This window comes from Bubalus kerabau, chromosome 3 (genome assembly GCF_029407905.1).
Source record: "Bubalus kerabau isolate K-KA32 ecotype Philippines breed swamp buffalo chromosome 3, PCC_UOA_SB_1v2, whole genome shotgun sequence".
Taxonomy (NCBI): Eukaryota; Metazoa; Chordata; class Mammalia; order Artiodactyla; family Bovidae; genus Bubalus; species Bubalus kerabau.
Window position 1 is genome coordinate 35,739,258 of NC_073626.1, and position 16,737 is coordinate 35,755,994.

At 35.0% G+C, this 16,737-nt stretch overlaps 1 protein-coding gene across 4 annotated transcripts in view; it reads right to left on the bottom strand.

Annotated features, from left to right (window-relative positions):
* Positions 1 to 16,737, bottom strand: part of UBR2 (ubiquitin protein ligase E3 component n-recognin 2) — a 108,560-nt gene that overhangs the window by 53,130 nt on the left and 38,693 nt on the right. For 3 of the 4 annotated variants that reach the window (XR_008711534.1, XM_055571402.1, XM_055571400.1), the window contains exons 5-11: positions 14,619 to 14,749; positions 12,323 to 12,461; positions 11,817 to 11,879; positions 4,336 to 4,456; positions 2,370 to 2,477; positions 1,918 to 2,006; positions 711 to 809 (exon numbers count right to left, since the gene is read on the bottom strand). Coding sequence is in view for 3 of the 4 variants with exons in the window: in XM_055571402.1 (XP_055427377.1) it covers positions 711 to 809; positions 1,918 to 2,006; positions 2,370 to 2,477; positions 4,336 to 4,456; positions 11,817 to 11,879; positions 12,323 to 12,461; positions 14,619 to 14,749 (750 nt within the window). In the remaining variant the exon portion in view is untranslated. Of the gene's footprint in view, positions 1 to 710; positions 810 to 879; positions 979 to 1,917; positions 2,007 to 2,369; positions 2,478 to 4,335; positions 4,457 to 11,816; positions 11,880 to 12,322; positions 12,462 to 14,618; positions 14,750 to 16,737 lie in introns of all 4 variants that reach the window. The other variant, XM_055571401.1, reaches the window with a different exon arrangement.

Genomic DNA, 16,737 nt, shown 5'->3' on the forward strand with positions numbered 1-16,737 from the left:
ACAGTAAGTTTCATGAGGGCAAAGACTATGTCTGTTTTTGTTCACCATTTCATTCCCAAAACACAGAACTAAATAAATAATAGGTGCTCAAAGTTTTGTTAAATGAATTAAATATTAATTATTCAATATTATGAAAACATAAGGATGCCTGCTGGAACAACTAGTGAAACTTAGTACAAGATAACTGAATCATGATGATTCAATTGCCTTAGTAATACCTTCCCTTAGGGTGGAAAAGGAGGCTTTTCAAAATGTGAGATTATATACAATGGGCTGTTTCTTCCTTCCTGTCTTTCTATTTTTGGCCACACTGCGTCATTTGTGGGATCCTAGTTCCCCAACCAGGGACTGAACCCAGGAGCCGGCAGTGAAAGCACTGAGTTCTAACCACTGGACAGTCCAGGAATTCACACAATATGCTGTTTCTAATGGATAAACTTGTTAAACTAATAATAAGTTTAATTAACTTGTCAGTTCAAAACCTCAAGAAGTACTATGAGAAAGTACAGGTTGAGTTCCAATAACTTTCCCCCTCCGGATTACACATTCAAAGTTATATCTTCTGCTATACAAGGCATCTGAAGTCTTATCACCCATTAATAAAATATTTTTCTATTCAGAAATATACAGATCTCAGTTCTCTATTATTTTAAGGCTTTACTCCTTCTAGAGGAAAACAAGAAAGTTCTTCTTAGTCTTTTAGTACTTACAAGTGAAGGGACTGTGAAAATCTGAACCGAGAAGTCTGCGATTGAAAACTCTCTGTCGTGGTCATCTGTCACATAATCACTCTGCAAACGCTCATAGTTCTATTAAGAAGGCAAAAAAAGGCAAGGAGTGCCAGCTATCAGTGACAAAGAAGAGGCAAGCACTACTCACCAGAGTAGGTGCGGTGAAGAACTGGACAGACAGAGCAGTCACGGACACTGCTCGCTCGTGATCATCCTCCATAAAATCTCTCTGCAACTGCTGGTAATTCTAAACAACAAGGGGGAGATTCACCTCTAATCCACAATGACCAAATGTTTAAGGATTATAATGAAAAATCAGTGCTGGAGGAGTCAGTAAGATGTGCTATGAGAATAGCTGGAATGATTTCTACCAATTACCAATATACTAATCTGTAAAAACACTGATGCACTATTCAATCTTCTTGAGCACAGTGGCAGTTTATGAGCTCAAACAGGAGTAACAGCAACAGCTATTAAAATCCTGGGCTGTCATTGAACATAGGTGGAGCTAAATCACAGTAGTTTTACATTGTCCCTGATGAAATCAGACTTTCATTACTTCTGGATGCCTATCACAGTCACCTGATGGCTCTTTCAAAGTACACACGACTGGACCCTATTCTTGGTGAATCTGCTTCGGCAGGTTTGAGAATGGAAAACACAAACATGTATATTTTGAAAGAGTTCCTCAAATGATTCTTTTATGTTTCCTTTGTTAATAATCCCTAATTCAGGTGAATAAAAATAACCAAGCAGTTAGCTTAAGGGAGAAGAACATAATTCAATGATATCAACAATCTAGAATTCATGATTTTTAAATCATATCCATATACACATGTCGTTTCAACTAAGATTATCTTTTCCTACACAAAATTTAATAGGAATAATATCATAATTCAGAATGGCATAGGTTTAAAGTTTCCATTTATCACTTCATGTCATATACACTGCATAGGTGAATATTCATATTATCACGGCAGGTTATAAACATGAAAAACCTCACTGCCTGACTTTTATTCTATTGATAAAAGATAAAAAGATAATTTATGAAGTTTCTTAGAATTTAAAAGCAACATAATGACATGTTATTATTAGCTACTAATTTTACAAATGCTGGATATAATCATGGACTACAGCTATTCTGTATATTACCTATCTTATTACTCTTCAAAAGTGAGAAACTTACCTTTGCAAATCGAACAGCAAACAGTTTCTTGTATTTCAAATCCATAAGTAGACTGCTCATGAACAACTGATGATACACACTCCTAGCACCTTTCACAAAAAGAGCAGATGGAACATGAGGATATACCAAACAAGCCAAAAATTACATTTCCAAAGTTTTCACATGATCAATTGTATTTTTAAGTCTCAAGAGCAAAACTCTACATGTATTCCTTAAAACATGTGAAACCTGCTTCTTTAAAAATCAGTTTTTCTAAATGTATTCTTCCAACAAAACATAAAGGTTGAGTCATGGATCCTCAAATCTGTTTTTTCCCCAAAGAATAAGACTGCATGAGCTAATTCTAAAAACCATAAATACATTTATTAAATATTTCCTCAAATGAAAAAGAAACTTAAACATCCAATCACCTATGAAAGTTCCCTACACCTTACAGTAGTTAAGATACTTACCTTTCCACAGTTTGGAGTCACTAAGCATCAATCTATCCACTAGAGAAGAGTTTTCACCATCTGGCCCTTCTTGTAAACCAACTTGACATAAAATTCGGCGAAGGCCATCTTAAAACAGAAAGAAAAATAGTCAAGAAATAGTTAACTTCAAATATTAAAATAACATATTAGTAAAAATGTTCAAATGGACTTACTATAGAGTTTTTACTTGCTTTTTTAAAAGGTCAAATTGATTCAGAAAAAGTAACTATATTAACTATTTTATTAACATTTTCACAAAATGGAGAAAAACTCCAAATCTTGCATTATATACCAATTTTTATTCCAAAATACCAAAATATTTGTCTATCAGAATGGCAATGATCTTTTATGCTTAAATAATTTAAACAAAGAATCCAAAAGCCAATGAGGTAAACATGGTTTTCTAAGCATCTATGCTAATTAAACCAGGTGTTAGTAAAATTATATATTAGTAAAAAAAATTATATATTAGTAAAATTATATATCCTATGATAACAGAAGATAGGTATAATATGAAATTATGCTACCATTTAAAAGAATACATGCTCTGTACTTTATACATACCAGTCCATTTTATTGTTATTATGCAAAATGTTCATTAAACAAAAATACAAAAATATGTACCTATGGATACCCACTATATGAGAGGCTTTGGAAGGCAATTCCTACATATTCTAAATGCTAAACTTAAAAAACAAAACCTTCAAATATTAATGTAAGCATTAACAAAACTAGAACTTTAATACCTTCCAGTTTCATATTTTATATTTAAAATCACAGTTTTTAGTCATCTACAATCATGCAAAATAATCTGAAACTTCTTTTTTAATTTAATTATAAGAGCCACCAAACAGAAAATTTTTAGAAGGCTACAGAGAAAACTTTATATATATATTAAATAATAGATGATAAGGTCTTTAAATTGTTGATGATAAATTTTCTCAAAGAAAATTTTTAGCAGAAAACTGTTTCCATGATACTATTTATTAATTCTGTAGCACAGTATTTGGCATTCAGATAGATACCCAATGGAAAACAACAAAGTTAAAAAAGGTTAAGAAAACTAATTGGAAAGACATTTAAAAGGCAAGCAAACATGTTCTCCTAAATTTCCACACCTCCCGATTTTCACCTGTCAGTTCACAGTTGGCAATACTCTTTCTAATAGCTTTTTAATACAAATGTTTTAGAAATTTTCTTTATAGCAAACATTGGAATATCATCTATTCAAACCACATCCCTTGCCTGAAGAAATGTAGGACAGACAGCTTAGATGTATTCCTAGTTTATTCTTCAGTGTTACACAACAAACTTGTATTTTTGGCATTGGACATGAAGGCTCTTAATTGTTACCACTACTTTTAAAAGATTATCTAACCTGTAGACTGTGGAAAAACAAAAACTCAAATACACAGTAACTTCAAATTTGCATATTTTCAGGGTTGCAAATTATCGGTAAACACAAATTGTAGAAATCAAAACAAAGATATCCTTTAAACAATTAACCATTTAAGTTCTATTTACAGTGGCATTTTCCAGCTTGCTTTGTGGAAGAGAATTCCACAGGATGCTCCATTAAAAATAGGTTTTTTTAATCAAGTTGGTAAGATTTAGATTCATTAGCATATTAAAATCATTTACAATGTTTAATCCACTGTTTCCTTTATTTATTTGAAGATACATAAATATCTTTTATTTATGTATGAAAATACATAAATGTATGCATATGAAAAAGATCTCATGGACCAAAATTTGGGAAATATTTTTTTGTGTATATAAAGATATTCTGAGATGGTATTTTAAAACACAAAACTAAAGCAAAAAAAAAAAAAAACAAACAAAAAACCCAGAACACCTGATTCCATTTGTTACTTTTCCAACACAGTTTTGCTAGAGCATATGAACTCATTTTTAAGTCAATTTGTAAAAGGTTTTATGGACCTACCTGAATATCCAATAATACTTCCCAGCCAAGACAAAACTTTCAAACCAAAATTCTGATGTGCGACAATAGACGAATGCATAACTTGAACTTTGAGTGGCTTTGTCTGTCTACTGGTATTTCTCTTAAAAAGAAATGACAGGATGAAAAAAAACCAAACTTAAAAAGGCTATTTTATAGAAAATAAGTCAAATTTTTATTTAATATAACTACACTCTCATCATTATAGGTGAGTTATTCATGTATATGTGTAAGAAAAACATGACTTGGGTTGCTTTATTCAGATTCTAACTTTCTAGAAGGAATCCTAGGATTCTTACAAAAAAGTAAGAAGTTACAGTTTTAACCTGAATTCTTGGTCTTATATCTGAAAATGTGCCCCATCAATTATAAATTATTTAAGTGTTAAACTGGTTGTATGTTTTTAAACTAAGTTCTTAATGTAATTACACTAATTTGAATAATTTACTTCATTGCACAAATGTGATGTTATCGATACTTTTAAAAAAATTATAGTAAACACACAACACTTTCCAGCTTAACCATTTTTAAGCGTGCAGTTCTGTGGTGCAAAGGATACACTGGTGTGCAACTGATTTCCAGAACTCTTCATCTTGCAAAACTGAAACTCTGTACCCACTCTGGTACTTCATACAAACAGAACCATACATTACCTTCTTATGACTCCTTATTTCACTTAGCATAATGTCCTCAAGGTTAATCTACACTGTAGTGTGTACCAGAATTGTCTTCCTTTTTAAGGCTGGATAAAATTCTATTGTATGTATATAAATTCTGTTTAACCATTCATCCAGTTAAATTGCTCCTTAAGTGTCTATCAGTAGATGAATTGATAGACACCTTTTGTCAACTGAATAATGCTGTTATGAACATGAGACTCTGCTTTCAATTCTTCTGTGTACGTAATCAGAAGAAAAACTGTTGGATCATATGGTAATTCTAGTTTTAATTTTTAGAGTAAGCACCATACTGTTTTCCATAGTGGCTGCACCATTTTACATTCCCACCAATAGCACCCGAGGGTTCCAATTTCTCCATATCCTTGCCAATACCTGTGATTTTCAGTTATTGTTGTTGTTTATAACAGCCATCCTAATGCATATGGGGTGGCTGCACAGGCGCAGGAGGGTTGAGAGGAGCTACTCCACGTCCAACGTAAGAGAAACCCAAGTAAGATGGTAGGTGTTGTGAGAGGGTATCAGAGGGCAGACACACTGAAACCACAATCACAGAAAACTAGTCAATCTAATCACATGGACCACAGCCTTGTTTAAGTCAATGAAACTAAACCATGCCGTGTGGGGCCACCCAAGATGGGTGGGTCATAGTAGAAAGGTCTGACAGAATGTGGTCCACTGGAGAAGGGAATGGCAAACCACTTCAGTATTCTTGCCTTGAGAACCCCATGAACAGTACGAAAAGAAAAAATGATAGGATACTGAAAGAGGAATTCCCCAGGTTGGTAGGTGCCCAATATGCTACTGGAGATCAGTGGAGAAATAACTTCAGAAAGAATGAAGGGATGGAGCCAAAGCAAAAACAATACCCTGTTGTGGATGTGACTGGTGATAGAAGCAAGGTCCGATGCTATAAAGAGCAGTATTGCATAGGAACCTGGAATGTCAGGTCCATGAATCAAGGCAAATTGGAAGTGGTCAGACAAGAGATGGCAGGAGTGAAAGTCAACATTCTAGGAATCAGCGAACTAAAATGGACTGGAATGGGTGAATTTAACTCAGATGACCATTATATCTACTACTGTGGGCAGGAATCCCTTAGAAGAAATGGAGTAGCCATCATGATCAACAAAAGAGTCTGAAATGCAGTACTTGGATGCAATCTCAAAAATGACAGAATAATCTCTGTTTGTTTCCAAGGCAGACCATTCAATATCACAGTAATCTAAGTCTATACCCCAACCAGTAACGCTGAAGAAGCTGAAGTTGAACAGTTCTATGAAGACCTACAAGACCTTTTAGAACTAACACCCAAAAAAGATGTCCTTTTCATTATAGGGCACTGGAATGCAAAAGTAGGAAGTCAAGAAACATCTGGGGTAACAGGCAAATTTGGCCTTGGAATACGGAATGAAGCAGGGCAAAGGCTAATAGAGTTTTCCAAGAGAACGCACTAGTCATAGCAAACACCCTCTTCCAACAACACAAGAGAAGACTCTACACATGGACATCACCAGACGGTCAACACCGAAATCAGACTGATTATATTCTTTGTAGCTAAAGATGGAGAAGCTCTATACAGTCAGCAAAAACAAGACCGGGAGCTGACTGTGGCTCAGATCATGAACTCCTTATTGCCAAATTCAGACTTAAATTGAAGAAAGTAGGGAAAACCACTAGACCATTCAGGTATGACCTAAATCAAATTCCTTATGATTATACAGTGGAAGTGAGAAATAGATTTAAGGGACTAGATCTGATAAGACAGAGTGCCTGATGAACTATGGATGGAGGTTCGTGACATTTTGTACAGGAGACAGGGATCAAGACCATCCCCATGGAAAAGAAATGCAAAAAAGCAAAATGGCTGTCTGGGGAGGCCTTACAAATAGCTGTGAAAAGAAGAGAAGCGAAAAGCAAAGAAGAAAAGGAAAGATATAATCCTGAATGCAGAGTTCCAAAGAATAGCAAGGAGAGGTAAGAAGCCTTCCTCAGTGATCAATGCAAAGAAATAAGAGGAAAACAGACTGGGAAAGACTAGAGATCTCTTCAAGAAAATTAGAGATACCAAGGGAACATTTCATGCAAAGATGGGCTCGATAAAGGACAGAAATGGTATGGACCTAACAGAAGCAGAAGATATTAAGAAGAGATGGCAAGAATACACAGAAGAACTGTACAAAAAAGATCTTCACAACCAAGATGATCACGATGGTGTGATCACTCACCTAGAGCCAGACATCCTGGAATGTGAAGTCAAGTGGGCCTTAGAAAGCATCACTACAAACAAAGCTAGCGGAGGTGATGGAATTCCAGTTGAGCTATTTCAAATCCTGGAAGATGATGCTATGAAAGTGCTGCACTCAACATGCCAGCAAATTTGGAAAACTCAGCAGTGGCCACAGGACTGGAAAAGGTCAGTTTTCATTCCAATCCCAAAGAAAGGCAATGCCAAAGAATGCTCAAACTACCGCATGATTGCACTCATCTCACACGCTAGTAAAGTAATGCTGAAAATTCTCCAAGCCAGGCTTCAGCAATACGTAAATCGTGAACTTCCAGATGTTCAAGCTGGTTTTAGAAAAGCCAGAGGAACCAGAGATCAAATTGCCAACATCCACTGGATCATGGAAAAAGGAAGCGAGTTCCAGAAAAAACATCTATTTCTGTTTTATTGACTATGCCAAAGCCTTTGACTGTGTAGATCACAAAAAACTGTGGGAAATTCTGAAAGAGATGGGAATACCAGGTTTCTGCCTCTTGAGAAACCTGTATGCAGGTCAGAAAGCAACAGTTAGAACTGGACATGGAACAACAGACTGGTTCCAAATAGGAAAAGGAGTACATCAAGGCTGTATATTGTCACCCTGCTTATTTAACTTATATGCAGAGTACATCATGAGAAACACTGGGCTGGAAGAAGCACAAGCTGGAATCAAGATTGCTGGGAGAAATATCAATAACCTCAGATACGCAGATGACACCACCCTTATGGCAGAAAGTGAAGAGGAACTCAAAAGCCTCTTGATGAAAGTGAAAGAGGAGAGTGAAAAAGTGGGCTTAAAGCTCAACATTCAGAAAACAAAGATCATGGCATCCGATCCCATCACTTCATGGGAAATAGATGGGGAAACAGTGGAAACAGTGTCACACTTTACTTTTTTGGGCTCCAAAATCACTGCAGATGGTGATTGCAGCCATGAAATTAAAAGACGCTTACTCCTTGGAAGGAAAGTTATGACCAACCTAGATAGCATATTCAAAAGCAGAGACATTACTTTGCCAACAAAGGTCCGTCTAGTCAAGGCTATGGTTTTTTCCAGTGGTCATGTATGGATGTGAGAGTTGGACTGTGAAGAAGGCTGAGCGCCGAAGAATTGATGCTTTTGAACTGTGGTGTTGGAGAAGACTCTTGAGAGTCCCTTGGACTGCAAGGAGATCCAACCAGTCCATTCTGAAGGAGATCAGTCCTGGGTATTCTTTGGAAGGAATGATGCTGAAGCTGAAACTCCAGTACTTTGGCCACCTCATGCGAAGAGCTGACTCATTGGAAAAGACTCTGATGCTGGGAGGGGTTGGGGGCAGGAGAAGGGGATGACAAAGGATGAGATGGCTGGATGGCATTACCGACTTGATGGACGTGAGTTTGAGTGAACTCGGGAGTTGGTGATGGACAGGGAGGCCTGGCGTGCTGCAATTCATAGGGCTGCAAAGAGTCAGACACGACTGAGTGACTGAACTGAATGCATATGAGGTGCTATCTTATTGTGGTTTTTACTTTCATTCCCCTAATGATTAATAATATTGAGCATGTTTCCATGTTCTTTGCCAATCTGTGTATCTTCTTTGGAGAAATGTATTTAAGTCTATTAAAAGTTTTCATTTAACATGTTTTCCCCCATTTTCCTTTTGAATCATCTCTCTACCCATCTCATCCCATCTCCATAACCCACTTTAGCACAGTATACCTTTGCATATTTTATCCACCTCTATGTATCATATATGTACACAGTTAAAAAGACTTTTATTTGATTTTGCAAAAAAATGGAATATTATCATACTCTTTTGCATCTTTGTGTTAACAGATTTTTTTGGGGGGGGCTTAATGACTCATCATATTCTGTGGTGTGGATTTATTTAAACATTCTCTAGAGAAGGGTATTCATATTCTGTTTCAATCTTCCATGACTATAACAAAGGTAGTACATCTTTGTACATACACTAACTGGTGCTTGTATTTTTATGGGATAAATTTCTAGGAGAGGCAAAATTTTAATATATGCTACTAGATTGTTTTCCAAATACATGGTAGTAATTTATGCATCTCTGCCTGCAAGGTACTTTATCACTCTAATTTCTCCATCTGTTGGATGTGAAATCTCCCTGTCATTTTGGTAATTACTAGTGAGTTTTGAGTCTCTTTTTACATATATTTATACCATTGAGATTATCTCGGCCGTGGTTGTCTTTCCATACCCCATGTTCATTTTTCTATTCTGTTGTTTGCTCCCTACTTGATAATCTATGAGTGCTCTGTTCATCATAAACATTAAATGTCTATCCTTTGTGTTAGAGATAATTTTTCTAAGTTTACTGACATTTTTAATAATATTCTGCTACGCAAATTTTTTATGTAGCCAAAAAAATGTATTCTTTTTAACTCCTGGGGTTCTAGTCTTGGTTAAGAAGCTCTCCTCCTCCCTTAGAATATATCTTTGTCCTAGATTTTCCTCATCCTAGTAACTATTTCTGGACTTTATTCTATATTATGAAAATAGTATTGCTATATCTATGCAGACACTACCAGAGACTTACAAGTACTTATTTTTTAGGGAAAAACTGAAATAATACTATTAAACAACAAATTAAAGGGAAGAAATGTCATCTCCTTTACCTGGATTCTGTAAAATTCTATCCTAATTGCTTTATCATTTACACATTATCTTTCTTTTTCCACACACAAACAAAAAAGAACCACGGAAGGTAACTTATATGGATCATGTCCTTTTATTCCTAAAAACTTCAGTATATAGTTCCTAAGAATGGGAATGTTCTACCACAGTATTGTTTCTAATGCATTATTAAATTGAGTATGTCCAGATAGCAAGAATTTTTAAAATAAGACACAAACTCATAAACAGAAAAATATAGTTTGCTACATTAAAATTAAAGGTTTTGCTCAAGGAGAGGCATCACAAATAAGATATAAAGCTGTATGTCAGGAAAAGATACTGTAACAAAAGATCAGGATTCAGATTATGTAAAGAACCCCTACGAATTAGTAAGAAAAAGACAAATAACTTAATAAAAAAATGGGTAAAGGGTATAAACAAGAAATTTACAGAAAACTTAAGTGACCAATACATTAAATATGAAATAAGATATTCAGTAATCAAGGCAGTGCAAATTTAACAGAAGAGATGCCATACATACACAGCAGGCTGGCAAAATTTTTTTAATTTGACAATATATAGTTCTGAGAAAGTGGTAGAGACGTGGGAACTGTACTTCACTGCTGGTTGGAATGTATATTGGCTACCACTATTTTGGAGATTAACTTGGCAAAATCTAGTATGGCTGAAAATGCTTATAACTTAATAACTCAACAATTCCATTTCTTGGTATACATACTAGAGAAACTCTTGCTTCTATGCAACAAGAGGACCAAAAAACATCCATAGCAGGACTGACAGTCATACAAAAAATTGGAAATATCCAAACTCTCCATCAATAGGAGAATGTAAAATCATAGTCTAGTCATCAATGGAATACTTTACAAATACATATATCAACACAGATAAATCTAGAAACAACACTGACAGGAAAAGACAAGTCACCATTGATGGTATAGTCATCAATGGAATACTTTATACCACGCATGTATCAACACAGATAAATCTAGAAATAACACTGAAATGAAAAGCCAAGTTACAATATAATACATTCAGTATGAATCTTGTTATATAATGTTTAAAGACCTCCAAATCAATGCATATAATACTGATAGGTATTTAGCAGATAAAGTATAAAGGCATGTATGGAAATGAAAAATTAATTAACAAAAGTAGTTATCTCTACTGAAAGAGGAAGGGGAATGGGATTTAGAAGAGATAATACAAGGGCCTCTGTACTGTTTTATTTATTTAAAATAAGCATGAAGAAAATAAGATATAATGTAGCACACAGGCATTTACTGTGTTATCTCCATATTTTATCTATATATTTAAAATATTTTACAATATATAAAATTATACTTAAAAGAACATTTACATAAAATGCAGTTACATGGAATAGTTTAAAACAATAAATGCTAACTTTTAAAAATAAATCTAAATGTGGGGAATAGTTTTCTTTCAGATGTATTATACACTAAATACTATTAGGATATACAGCATACCTTGCTATAAGGTACCAAGAAACAACCTCCCTTGAATTCTAATCTTGGTGCTAAAGGCCAATTTAATTCCTAAAAAGGTAACATGAAACCCTATCAAAAGCAAAACAAAAAGCAAAAAGCTTTCTAAGACATTTCTAATGAAGAAATAGGAAGAGAGAAAAAATATATATGTACTGCATCTAAACATTCATTTTTTTATATCAATCTTACAGCTTAAAAAAAACTAGGTACAGCAACAAGCAATGTTAAACTAACATATCCTTAAACATGATTTTTGGCTGATGTTGGCTTTCATGAAGGCAGAAAAATGTGTTCATAAACACCAAAATATGGGACTAGTTTTATACTAATAAAAAATACAAGTGTAGACGTGTTTTTATATTACTTACCACAATTATTGATTTTGCTTGTTCACAATACTGGAATTCTCCATATCGAACAGACCTACGTCCCTATAAATAAAGACATTTGAGATTAACTTGCAAAAATATTTATATTCAGTATTAATAACTTCTGAATCAGTAAACAAACAGTGTTATATGAGCATATAACAACTCTGGTCAATTTTTAATATTTACAATGTTTATTTTATTCACTAATTAGAAAGTAAATTAAAATATTTTCCTTCAAAGCAATCCTAATATTTTCAAGCCATCAGTAAGTATATACCTTTGAACAACACTATATTTGTTCTTCTGTGTAGAATGAAGGCAATTTATGTTTTCACCTAAACTTTCAGACAAGAGCCTACAGTTATATCCAATATATATTTGGGACAATATTCATATGAAATTAAAAAAAATAACCTAGACAAAACTTTTAACATAATTTTCTAGGATACCTTACCTGTATTAAAAGTGTAATTATGCAACATCAATGTAATGAAATTACTTACATCTCGATCTACTGTAGTTGCAAAGCCAATGGCTTCTTTTTGTGTACAGTTAACAGCTTTCTGAAGAGTATAAATAACTTGTTCATAGGTATGAACCTCGTCATTAAACAGCATGCAATAGTAGGTGTCGCTCTTCTCACTGTGGGATAAAACATTAATTATACATCATCTATTTGCATATCACCCTGCTCCAGGATGATTTATTAAGAGAACACTTTGTCCTGGGATTCTCTAGTATCTCAGATGGTAAAGAATCTGCCTAGAATGCAGGAGACCAGGGTTCAATCCCTGGGTTGGGAAGAGTCCCTGGAGAAGTGCATGGCAACCCACTCCATTACTCTTGCCTGGAGAATTCCATGGACAGAGGAGGCTAGAGGGCTACAGTCCGTGGGTCACAAAGAGTTGGACATGACTGAGCACGTCACACTTTCACTTCAGACACTTTGTCCTAGGGAATGTGCTAGGTACTAGACACATATCTGTAACGAAGTCATCTGTGGTCCCCACATTCTATGGTGTTATCAAGCTGGTGTGAAAGATACATACATATAATCTGTGTGAACTGGCTTTTATCAAGAACAGGATGCCACAGTGGGATAAAACCAGTCTGGGAGTTCAGGGAACTGCCAAAGAAGTAACTTGAGAGCTGAAGTCAGAACTGGGTATCAGTGGTACTCACTGGGAGGAATTCTCCTCAGCCCTCCATAGATGACCACTTGGCAATGTCTGGAAACATTTCTGGTCGTCATGACTGGGATAGGAGTGCTACTGGTGTCCAGCAGGTAAAAGCCAATGATGCTGCTAAAAATTCTACAATCCACAAGTCACGCCCATAATATGTGGCCCCCAAAGTCAACAGTGCCAAGGCTGAGAAACTATGGGCTAGAAAAAAGTGAAAGCAAAGACCCTGAGGTGGTAAAGGTAAACTGGGCAGTGGAGCACAGGGAGGAAGGAGGAGGTTAGTCTGGAGAGAGGCAGAAATCTTAAAGACCTTGAAATAGATTTGGATTTTCCCATCCTAAGAGCAATCCAGGATTTGAAATGTTGAAATAGGAGCTATAGTCAGATTTGCCTTAAAATTCACTGTGGCTACAGTATGGAGAATGAACTGAGGGAGACAAGAGTGGATATGGCAGTCTGGTTAAGGTATCATGTTGTCCAAGGATGAAATTAATGTAATTTGGACTACCATAGTAGTAATGCAGATGAACAAAAGTAGAACAACTTGATACAGGGGGAACCTACTGGACCCGAAATCTAAGTGGATATATGGGTGATTCAGGTTTCTGGGCAGATGAAACGTCATTTACTAAGATGAGAAAACATTACAAGAGAAGTAAGTTAGATTGTTTTCCCTTCTATGCTGGTGGTCCCAAACTTACAATGGAATAGAAAAATAAAAACACAACTTTTCTATTCTCTAGGGTCTCAATCTGGATTTTAGATTCAGATCTTAGTTGGTTCCCAACTCAAAGTACATGAAGATAAAGTTATGAGGTTAACGAAGTCATTTTCAACATTTCCAAAAAGGAATGTTAATATCTTATTTCATTAAGAAACATAAACTATAACCTGATTATTTGGAACACTGTTGAGACAGCAAAAAAGATACAGCACCAATGTCCTTTAGACTTGTATTCAACCTTAAGTATGAGTATGATTCCAACAAGCTTGGTTAGAATTAAAAGAGAAGGCTGCTCGAGGCAAGCACATTCATGCAAAAAAGTAAGTCCTTAGCTGTAATACAGCTATAGCAGAATCCAGCTCTCTGGTTGCAAATTTACAATCTCCTCAATAATTAAGAACAAATGGTTATTTAAAAAAAAAAAAGATGTACACCCAAAGAAGCACAAAGTATAAATAAATTTTTAAAAAATTCAGAATCAAAATGGTTAAAACTGAATTTGTGCATTTAGTCAAACCAAAAAACTCACTTCACTTAGGTCACAGTGCTCATTCCCTAATCAAATCTGACAGATGAAACAAAAAGAATTATCGAGTTAACAGCTTTAACACAAAAAGAAGAGAAAAATGCCCGTGCTTGCAACCAGTGGTACAGCTTTGATGTGGCTAAAATACGGCTATAAATCAGCTAAAGCAACCAACAGGGAAAAACCTCTACTAATTAAATGGCTCACATATATTTTAAAACTATAAAATCAAGGTTATTATTTTGTTGAAAACTAATAATTAAAAAAGATTATGTTCAATCCAAGCTGTATTCATTTGAGGAATTGAATCAAAATGGTTAAAACTGAGTATAAGCAAATACAAAGAATAAATGGGTTGTACTTACATCATCTCTAAATCTGGTGGCAATTCACTTTCTTTTTCCCAGGTAAGTATCTCTACTGCATATTGAAACATAATAGCAAAAATGTTATAAGTTCTTGCTATCACATCTTCTGATAAATGGACAAGGGGATCCTGAAAGAAGAAGAAAAAAGCAACCATGTTAAACGCACATTAATGCTCCTTTTATCCATTCTGCCTTCCTCCTCAAACTACTACTGTAAAAGGCTGACTGATCCTCCAGTGTCAATTTTTCTCCAATTTGATCTTATTTGTTATATCTCAGCAAATCAAACTTCTAAAACATTTTGTCCACAATAATCCCTATTACTAAATCTTCTGAATCAAAATATTCCAAGGCTCTCCAATGCCTAATTGGAGAAGGAAATGGCAACCCACTCCAGTGTTCTTGCCTGGAGAATCCCAGGGACGGGGGAGCCTGGTGGGCTGCCGTCTATGGGGTCGCACAGAGTCAGACACGACTTAAGCGACTTAGCAGGAGCACCAGCAGCAGCAGCAGCCAATGCCTAATAAATCTAAAAATTTTGGAATGGCATTATGGGATCTTAAAATTTAAGCTTGTTTACAGCTTCATATCCCTCTAACCCCCAATTTCCAGGATAAACAAAGAAACGTTATCTAAGGACAGACAAGCAATATTTAGTTTTACAGGTATAAAGGAAAGCCTGATTTTGAGGATTTTAAAGGGGAGAAGTCAACAAGATCAGAAAACTGCTCCTTCATGCAGTTAAGAATCACTCACTTTCAATGAGACAAGTTGTGTATGCATGTAACATGGAACTTCACACATTAGACTTAACAGTGAATAAATCACTAAATTTCAAGGCTAATGTAAAAAAGTATTACTATAAATATACACTAAGTTTATCATGGTATCTTTCAGTCAGGCTGGCAAAATGTTTTACACAATCTTTAATCTTAATGCTTTATCTTATGTTTAGACTTAAGATAAACATGTTATTCAGCTTAATGGCTAAAAGTGTTATATTCATCTCTCAATAAGAATATCAATATATTCCAACATGATGGAATGGGAACCAGCACATTCTTGCAAATATACATAAGGATACAGAAACAATTTTGTACATCCTCACCAAGGACCAGCTTAATGGAACTGATATAAATCAAATGGAGGAGAGTAATAAAAAGAATGAAGAAAAAAGGACAGATTCCTAAAGAAGATGGGTGCAGGGCCTAAAGAATGTAAGAAAAAGTAAAGTAAGAAGGTTTTCCAAAGTCTTACAGAACTTTCTACCTATGCTTTATATGTTCCATCAAAAAAATTTTTTTTATACTGCTACCAGGTTTGCTACCATTTCTTATGGAGACTTTAGAAGTTAACATGGTAAAATCACCTATTATAAAGAAGGTACTGGAACTGGAACCTTTTGGGGATTCATAGAAGAGTGGCTAGTAATCATAAAATGAACCTCACACAGAACTAAAATAAAAAGTAGAACCAAAACTCAGTTTTCTAGGTTATAGTATCTCACTATATAGTCATTCCATTTCTTACAATTATGTCCCATAATACAAGGCATTTTAGAGGACTGAAGAATTATGATAAACAGGATTTATAAGAATTAAATGGTGTTGGGATAGAAACAACTGCCACCTCTTGAGAATCCAAGCCAGTAGTGTTCAAACTCTGTTCTACAACATCCCAGGGCCTGGCAGAGATGTTTCTTATTTGAAATACACATCTGTTTAAAGAATATGACTACCTACATTTTTAAACAGTCTCCAGATAAAGATTCTCTGACATCTTTGTATGCACATGTTAACTTCTTGAAAATGGCTACAGATTAAGAAACATTTCTGCAGTGAAGAGATGCTAGGCTGTGCAAGTCTATTCATGTGTACAATGGGAAATCAAATGCTATTTGAAGAGACCTCTGTTCAAAGTGCTCTTATCACAGCATAAGTCAGTCAGAATGAGAAAATAAATGACTGTCTTATCCTATGTTGTATTACCTATTATGATTAATAATGGTTTTGATGACATTTATATTAGAGAATGCAAGCCTTTGTCAGTGAGTTAAAAAGGCTACTGTTATCTTGGAAGACCATGGGAATTATGGAGAACTTTAATCTTTTATGTG